The 9,365-nt window shown below is 55.5% G+C and overlaps 1 protein-coding gene across 1 annotated transcript; it reads right to left on the minus strand.

Moving 5' to 3' along the window:
- Positions 1–8,825, minus strand: LOC119111445 (uncharacterized). Its single transcript, XM_037235260.1, has 4 exons — positions 8,776–8,825; positions 7,802–7,933; positions 369–555; positions 1–96 (listed from the first exon to the last, which is right to left on the minus strand). The coding sequence occupies exons 1-4, from the start codon at positions 8,805–8,807 to the stop codon at positions 1–3; spliced, it is 447 nt and encodes a 148-aa protein (XP_037091155.1). The 5' UTR covers positions 8,808–8,825.
- Between the last annotated feature and the right edge of the window lie 540 nt (positions 8,826–9,365).

Consider the following 9,365-nt stretch of genomic DNA (forward strand, 5'->3'; position numbering starts at 1 on the left):
TCACGCCCGCTCCTCAGAGCTGACCTGGCACGCGGCCAGGAGGCGCGCCGGGTCACCAAACACCGTGTCTAGGTAGACACAGGCTCTCTCCGGCACCTGTCGGCCACGGACGCGACTCACACACCGACACAAGCGACGGGCACCCCGGACGACAGGTCTGCAGTCGGCCTCAGTCCCGGTCCTCAGTCGGCTGGCCAGATGGTTACAAGGCCGACACACAGGCCGGACCAACGCAAATCACACGGCTGAGCTGCACGCACACGCGCGCGCACGCACGCACGCATTCGTTTCACATGTTGGTCGGCTCCTCAGCAGCTAGTCGCAGCTGACAGATGTCCACCCGCCCGACGTGGATACGGACGTCTCACCGTCGCTCCGGCCGAGGCCCGCTTCCGGTCGAACCGAACGCCGCCGTCCGACGTCACGCTGCCCCACGGCGTCACGTCCGCGGTCACATCAGTGGTGTTATCGTAGCCCAGCCAGCCGGCGATGACAGCGGATGGGAGGGTGCGCCCGGCGCCACCGTACGCCGCCGCCAGCGTCGATAGCGCGCGTCTGGGGACCGGGTTCGTCAATGCGGAAGCTCCCGGCCGGAGGGCACCGGTCAGGTCACAGAGGGAAGGCGCGCCCAGTAGCCACAGGTCATAGCACGACCGAGCGCTGGATGACACTGAATGGGCCACGCATTATGGCAAAGGAGCGCCTACCAAGGGTCCCAGCAAGAGGCGCACCCGGCAGCCACAGGTCACAATATGACAGGTCACGACACAACCGAACGCTGCATGACGCTGGAAGGGCCACGCATCACAGCAGGGGGGGGGGGGGGGGGCTATCAAGGGTCACAAACCACAGAACAGAGACGCGCCCGGTCGACGGTTCCTCTCCAGTTTCTGAATAACCGCCAGCGGAAGGGACCGCACGGCCACCAGGACTGTTAGACGGAGCACAGGGGCTTCCGCGTCCAGGTCAGCGGCCACCAGGACTGTTAGGCGGAGCACAAGTGCTTCCGCGTCCAGGTCAGCGGCCACCGGGACTGTTGGGAGCACAGGGGCTTCCGCGTCCAGGTCAGCGGCCACCAGGGCTGTTAGGCGGAGCACAGGTGCTTCCGCGTCCAAGTCAGCGGCCACCGGGACTGTTGGGAGCACGGGGGCTTCCGCGTTCAAGTCAGCAGCCCGCTCAGGACCTCACGGAGGGACGTGACGATGAGACGACAATCGGCAGTCCGGTGCAGAGAACGGACCAAAATGGCCGGATGTGAGCCGACTTTTGCCGCAGGCATTAACCGTCAACCCAGATGTCCGCTTAAAAAGACGGAATGCTGGAGGTTGATAGCCCATGGCAGAAAGTATTATCACGGCCACGTCGGTTTAAGGACAGGAATCAGCCACGCTGATGTGTATCTACAACTAACTGGCCTCAGGGCTGACATGCCTGTTTCCCCTGCTACCCACGCCCTCATCCCCAATATTTCTATCACGGTGTTCGGGATGCAACAACGGAACTCCGGTCGGGAACGCAAACACTGCCTGGAAACCAAACCCAAGCCCGAATCATAACGTCAACACCTGATTACCAGAATATGACATCATCACTGCTGGCATCACCATGGTCTCCCACTTCCCTAGTTCCGATCGTACTTTCCGTGACCGCTCACCACATCGCCTTTTGCTTGTGAAAAGCCTCCGTTGGCAAAAACAGCGATAGGCGCTAAACCGTGTCGCGCGACAAGGCCGGACACGCGAGCCCGTGTCACTGGCGGATCCGTGCTGGTCCCAGCAGCCGGACACGGCCAGCGGCGGCGGCTCGTTGTTGGTCTCTGTCGTCCCGAGCGGCCACGTCGGCGGTGCTGCCACGCCCTGCACCCACGTGCTGTCGGTGGCAAGCGCACCGGCCGGCCGCAATCTCTGATTCACCGGCGGTGACCAGGAACGCAAACAGGCGTTATCTGCGGCGACCTGAGGCCACTGTAGGCGACCGAGCCACCGTCTATCGAGCCGGCCGGCCGGCCGTCCGCTGGCACGAAACACTGGCAATACTGGGACACCAGGTCAGCGCCACCAGAGTCCAGTCGGGTAACAGCTGTCAGGCAGTGCCGCAGGCAAGCGCGGTGAATGTCTGCCCGTCACACCAGCTCAAATATGGGCGCCATTCACAGCAGTTTAAGATGATGCGTGAATGGTCTTTGGAACGTTCTACACTAGATTGTGCTTGCTACTTGGCCCTCTGGTTTCAAGCTTACAGGCTTGGCTTTGGCCTCGCGTTTCCTAATTCGAGGTCGCTGGCTTCGGCCTTTGTATTGCATCTGCAGTCCGAAGCTACTGGCTTTGACTTCAGCTTCGCAGTTCCCAGCTTCGAAGCCATCGGCTTCGGTTTCAACTTCGGCTTCGTGGCATTGTCCTGGCTTTGAATTTGGCTTCGAATCCAGCAGACTGGCCTCATCCCCATGCTTGGGTGGTACCTACAGGCTTGGGTGGTACCTTGGGTGGTACCTAACAGTACCTACAGGCCCTGACATGCCTCCCATGTGGCAGAGGTCGTGAGTTCTGCTCCCGACAAGACGGTGCCGTGACAAGACTGGATGAGTAGGTCATGCTACATCGCATTTATAACATCTTCCCTCGTTACTTTAAAGCTTGCACATCGAAAACTGTACTTCGCTCTTCTATAATACAAAAGCTTTCTGCTTCGACGTGCTTGTCTCTCATGTGTATCTTATGTAGGTACGAACTTCAGCCTTTTACGCTTTTGCCATAAGCAGCGTCTTCTTGGGTAAGCGCCATGACCTGTAACCAGCGCAAGGCCACCGCGTGACTATGGTTACCGTTCAGAAGTTTGAGTTTTTTTAGTGAAAGACAGGGAGTGCTGATAAATACGCAAGTTATGTATCGCGCGTGGTGTTTTTCTTGGCCCTCATTGTAATTCTACATCCCTGTTGTTATAAAACGGATTTGAGCGTGGAAGAATGGCTTGATGAAATGTCTATCGAATCGGTTGGTCGTTTTGCTCGAAGCCCCGAAATCCAACCAAATCAAAGCATATGAAGCGCAAGCCAAATATCGCCTAAGCCAGGTTGAGATAAACCTTTAGCTCGGTCACAAGTCTACAGATGCACCTCACCTGAGGCCCTAGCGTGGCCGGTCCCTGTCTCGGCCGCAGCGCGCGCTGGCCGCCAGCTCAGTATCTCAACCTCCGATACCATATCGTGCCGTTCGGCGTCCTGTCTGGGCCAACGGCCCGATAACACAGAGACCCGTATTGGCTCTATCGTAGTCAAGACCTGATAATCCTGGTACCCTACCGGCACATGTGAGCACGACACGAAAAAAGAATCGTGGAGCTAAATGGAGCGTAAAGGCCCCGAATGCTTAGTGAACGACACGTTCACATTACTACCAACGTAAGGTTCAATGACTCAACGTTCGCAAACTTGATGAATTAACTGCCAGAGATTTCTTCCGACGGCGCGGATACTCCGATCATACACTTAGTTTGAATCGGCTCATGAGAGCCTGCACCGCTCTCACAGGCACGAAGACCACCGCAGACATTTTCAGGGCCTTTCCTATGCGAAATGCCTGTCCCGCACAATGCATTTATGACTCGGCTCCAATGCGAACTGACCACGCGACATTTCTCGCGCAGGCAGGCCACCAGGGGCGCATCACCGTTTTACATGTGGGGCCGGATTTGACCGGCGGGGCGCCCGTGCGAACGTGCCCAATTGGTTTAACATGGGACAATGCAACAAACTGGCCACGAGCCACGCAAGCTGGGCCGTGGCCGTGGCGCAAGCGGCCGTGCCACTGACACAGGCGCAAAACCCATCTAATGGTGACCAATAGCCACCCAGAACATCACACATGCCACAAACGAGCGCGGCGGATATTCAACCGTGAGGGCGCTCAGCAGCCTAGACCATGGCGATGCGGGAAAATGCGGCTAAGGCACAAGAGCGTGTGTGCACGCATTACTGTTGCGCCACAGCCTCGACAGCCCATGGTTAGCACGCACAACTAACCACCCGCTGTCGAGCACAATGCATGAATCGACTAACGTGCCACATGCTGTAGTGAGTTTTCAGAATTTCGGGCCAGGCGACTAGAATAAAAACTTAGCTGGCCCAGTTTCAAGAAAAGGGAGTACAGAGAGGCCGTACGGTTTCGCAAAAAAGCTCCTGGCCTAATCAAGGCACATATGTGGCACAGGGCCCAGCCGATAAATACTGTCAAAACAGAAACCAAAACTTCAAACAAATTGCGCATGGCACAATAAAGCACACAACTGACTGTTGCGAACATTGAAGTTCCCCTCCCTCCACCCGCTCACTCAGAAACCATAATGAAAGCAGCGCGAGCTGGAAGCGGCACAGGCTGAAAAGGTGAGTCCCAAGCCTGCAGATCGAAGATCACGAGGACGTGTTCAGAATAACGCTTATTCTGGCATATTCACAACAAGCATTAGTGAAAACTTTAACAAGCTTTTGAAAAAACAAAATGGCATTTCCATGAATATGTGACGCATTCCTCACTTCCGTTGTGAAAATCTCATCCCAGGTGTGATAGCAGAACAACACTTCCCTACAAAATTTACAATAGAAATGAGACAAAACTCGGCTTCGTACAAAAAAAGATGTTTTCCACATGACCCAATGCTACTGACGTCATGCTGGTAGATGAAGCACGCGTAGGTGCGTCGTGGGTGAGATTGAAAACGTTCCGTTTTGCAATTTATTCGCAAATGCAAGACGCTGTGCCGTTTTATATGAGCACATTTTCTAACAACATGTACAGATCTTGCAACTGCTTAAGCCACAGCGACGTCGAGGTCCAGGGCAAAATTTCTTCAGGCGTTGAAGTCTACCATTTGCTGCATCTTCCAAACACTCCAGGGTTTCTTAACTGATTTATGAAAAGAGTGAGTGGCGCTCATGCACTGCTGGCGTCCAGCACAGTCGTTGATCAATCGCAAGATGGAAACACGCACGTTGCATACGATTGAAAGGAATGCAAAAACATAAGATAAGAGATAATTGCAGTTATTTCTCCCCGGTACCCCCCGCATACAGTTAGGGGCCCCCGCCGCTCATGAGGCAGCACAGAGGTCGACAGGTGCCCCGCCGCTCATGAGGCAGCAAAGAGGTCGACAGGTGCCCCCGCCTATCATGAGGCAACACAGAGGTGGGCAGGGGCGGCATGAGGCACCACGTCCGGTGACGGGGCGGCATGAGGCACCACGGCCGGTGACGGGGCGGCGCGGCCGGCCCACAATCGCAGAAAGCGCGCGATAAGCACGCGCCTAGTAAGCGAACAGTGACGAGCGCAACCGCAGCGCCTGCAAAGCGACGACAACCACACACTGAAAAGCCAAGCCAGTGACGCCACAACGAATTGAGATCACATACTGCAAAAGGCTGTGGATGCTGACAACACTGGGAAGTTTGAGCGTTTCCTGGATGCGCGGCTTCTCCATACTGGATATACATGTTCCAGCAGCACGCCCTGAGAGCTGGGGTGCTGAATCGCCAGCACAATGCGGCATTCCTCAGTGTGAACGGGTGAAACCAATCTTGGCGGCGAGAAAAGAAGGAAACAGCGGTGAAGTCTTTAAGTTCCGTTAATGAATGTTATTGACATTAATAAACCAATAGCAGCCAACGTTGTGCCCTCCTTGAGTTTACTGGTCACATGAGACCACCCTAGATTTGCATTGACGAAATGTACGTGTATGCTAGGCATGACACTCTACACTGCATAGTTCTGATACAACAAAATCGTGTTTTCCGCCTTTTTTGGTACAACTTAGATCACGCCAACCCATTCGGATGATGGCAATGATGACTGTGATGTGACATCTTGCAGCGAGGAGACCTTTGAGTTATCTAAAGACGGGTGGAGACGGCCAGTGATCGGAGGGACGGGACCCACGGGTGGCAGCCTTCTCTAAACCACCGCACACAACACATCTGCATACGTCGGACGGAACACTACGGTGGCGCCGCTGTCTAAAGCACTGAATCTTTGCTGCATAACACACTGAACCTTCACTGCCTAACGCACTGAACCATCGCTATCTAAAGCACTGAATCTTCGCTGCATAACGCACTGAACCTTCGCTGCCTAATGCACTGAACCTTCGCTGTCTAAAGCACTGAATAATCGCTGCCTAACACACTAAACAACCACTGCCAGACATGAACTCTACGCTGTAGCCCTGTTCCACCAGTGACTGCTCGCTGAAGACGTCACGTATTATTACGTAGCCTGAGCGCGACATAAAAAAGGATGTTACGCGTCCAAGGACGATCAGGAAAGGACAACATACCGTTACACTAGGCACGCTTACAAATAAAAAACCCTGCTCTGATGCTGCTGTCACCAACTGTCACTCGTCATAACTAGTAAGCGGTACAGGCCGACGGTCTTGTTCTTTGGACATGAGCGCTCTCACTTGCTGACTGACTGAACATGTTGTGCATTGGTCAAACACGAGTGCATAAAAAACCGGCTGAGTCCGGGGTGCGCTGCGCCCGTGACAGCCACCGCCGATCGGAAGCCCTATCGCCTCTCCGACGTTATCGCTGGTGATGGCACGGTCGAGATAAACCCAAAATGAAACACGCTCGGACTGACTACGTTCAGGGACTAGCGCTTCGGGCATTACAAGGGCATGGTTGCGAAAGCGTTTATGCCGCCAGTTGCAACATTTCAAAGGCTTCTTGACAAGACGACTGCACGACGGAAAACGGAAAGAGCATATAAAAAAGACGATGGATTAATTACCTGTTCAACCTTCTGTTCCGCAATATTTCTCAGTTCAAAAATGCATTTAAAGCTGCAACATTTCAAGAGTTCTTGAACAAGACGAACGCACCAAGGAAAACGAAAGCATCATGACAGGGCCAGTGAATGAAGGTGCTGCTCAACCAACCCTTTGAATCGCACAGCAAACTATGTCTAAGGGTGTGCCTCCTCCCTCTGACATAACTGGCACATGACAGGCGACACATGATAACCTGACAGCCACATCCCACCCACCTTAAAAAGCAACCTCCTTAAGGCCAATACACTGAATGAGCAATTTACTTACAACACCCTGGGGGTAAGTTGTTAGTTTACCAAAGCGATGCAAGATACATAGCGCAGGGATATCAGTAAGGTTATCAAAACTTATAAAAATAATTTTTTACAACAGATGCAAAAACCATTGAAGTTCAGGATGTAAAATTGGTAACAGTCTCCTGACTGAATACATTTTTATTGATGCATTTAATCTAGCCTTGAAGTACATCTGTCAACGGGCTCTTTGGTTTAATCCCACATCTTTTAACCAACATCTTCTTTTCCAATTATGTGGTTTGCATCCAGAAGTAAGAATATAGGATAACGCAAGACGCGCTCGTCACAAAAGTCAAGGCGAATGAGAAGAACTATCAGTACAAACGCAGAGCTTGTATACTTGCAGCTTGTGCCATTGGACAGACATAAACAATCACTGTATCGACTGGACAGTGCGCGCCGTCCAGTGCGAGCGCGTGACTTTACTGGACGGCGCGCGCCGTCTCTGAGGGGTGGTGTAGTGCGCGTGCACGACCTGACTAGACGGTGCGCGCCGTCTCTGAGGGGTGGTGCAGTGCACGTGCGCGACCCGACTAGACGGTGCGCGCCATCTCTGATGGGTGGTGCAGTGCGCGTGCGTGACCCGACTAGACGGTGCGCGCCATCTCTGAGGGGTGGTGCAGTGCGCGTGCGTGACCCAACTAGACGGCGTGGGACATCTCCAGGATCGCGTGCGTTCGACTTACTGCCTGAGGCCGGCGATCCGCTGGTAAGCCGCCAGCTGCAGCAGCGGTGACATCTGGCGGACCAACCGAAAAGCTCGGACAAAGTTGCCCGACTCCCAGGCGCGGCGAAAATCTAGCGCCAGCTTCAAATCCCTGAGGCAAAATCGACCTGCGCTGACAACGCATGAACACCAGCGCAAATTCTCTATTAAAGAACCAAGTACTTCGATGTCGTGAGATTCAGCCCCATAAGCATGTGCACGCTGTTGGCTGACTGGAGAACATCATCATTTTTGGCATCAGCGGGCATACGTACAAACCAGTCGGATGAAGTATCCACAATCTGGTGAACGCAGGCATATTCACAACCGACACGCTAATTTGTTTTACGAAGATTCTGGACTCTGGTAATGTCTTCCCTAGCTTCTGCAATCCCCCCCCCCCCCCCCTCCCCCACCATGTCACCTTCCGTCACATGCTCCAATGTCGCCCTTTGCCCGTTTTTTTCCCGTCCACTCCTGGCTTCCGGTCCCGCACCACCACGGTCTCGGGCCCCGTCCCCCGGCTCTTCCGTCCCATCCCCTCCCGGTCTCCGCTCCAGCTCTCCCCGCTCACCTGGTCTCAGGCCGGGTCCACCCCGGGTCTTCCGTCGCGTCCCCTCCCGGTCTCCGCTCCAGTTCTCCCCGCTCACCTGGTCTCGGGCCAGGTCCACCCCGGGTCTTCCGTCCCGTCCCCTCCCGGTCTCCGCTCCAGTCGTCCCCGCTCACCTGGTCTCAGGCCCCGTCCTCCCCGGGTCTTCCGTCGCGTCACCTCCCCGTCTCGGATCCAGTCGTCCCCGCTCACCTGGTCTCAGGCCCCGCCCTCCCCGGGTCTTCCGTCGCGTCCCCTCCCGGTCTCCGCTCCAGTCCTCCCCGCTCGCCTGGTCTCAGGCCCCGTCCTCCCCGGGTCTTCCGTCGCGTCCCCTCCCGGTCTCCGCTCCAATCCTCCCCGCTCACCTGGTCTCAGGCCGGGTCCAGGCCGGGCACATGCCAGCGCCGCCCTCGTCCAGACTGAGCAGCAGGTGGATGGCCTCGAAGCGCTCGGCGATCGGACGCGGGCCGCCGCCCGGCGCGGCCGCCTGCAGCAGCAGCACGCCCAGCACACACTCGCGCAGCTGCCGGCCGTCGATGTGACGGTCGAACGCGTCCGCCGGACAGTGACGCGACCTGTCGCAGGCACGAAGCGGACCGCCTGAGACACCGGGCTGCCGAGCGCGCCGTCCGGGACGCCATCCCGCCTGGCAGGGCGGCTGGCGCCCGTGGTTGCACGGAGAGCGGCCCCAGACACGAGGTCGCGTGAACCGGAGCACCTATGACCCATGACGGCACGACGTCCAGCCCACTTCCGTAAAAGCGGGAGAGATTCGGATGCAGCAGGAAGGGCGATGAAAAGGGCAGTCACGTCTTATTTCACAACCCATACATGCAGAAGCAGCATTGAAACAATCTTGCGAACCTTAAACTATGTGGCATCATCGACATGCAGGGTAACAGTGATGCAGATCATGCAACATGTCCCCAAACACCTAAAATGTCTGCATTTAGCA

This window comes from Pollicipes pollicipes, unplaced genomic scaffold (assembly GCF_011947565.3).
Source record: "Pollicipes pollicipes isolate AB1234 unplaced genomic scaffold, Ppol_2.1 Scaffold_7261;HRSCAF=8764_pilon_pilon_pilon, whole genome shotgun sequence".
Classification (NCBI taxonomy): domain Eukaryota; kingdom Metazoa; phylum Arthropoda; class Thecostraca; order Pollicipedomorpha; family Pollicipedidae; genus Pollicipes; species Pollicipes pollicipes.

What these genes read in the sequence shown, in the direction of transcription:
- LOC119111445 (XM_037235260.1), bottom strand. Translation starts at nt 8,807, where the DNA reads ATGTGCCCGGCCTGGACCCGGCCTGAGACCAG. An exon ending in TGGACCCGGCCTGAGACCAG is followed by an intron (nt 7,934 to 8,775) that starts GTGAGCGGGGAG and finishes ATTTTGCCTCAG; the next exon opens with GGATTTGAAGCTGGCGCTAG. An exon ending in CGGATCGCCGGCCTCAGGCA is followed by an intron (nt 556 to 7,801) that starts GTAAGTCGAACG and finishes CCCGGTCCCCAG; the next exon opens with ACGCGCGCTATCGACGCTGG.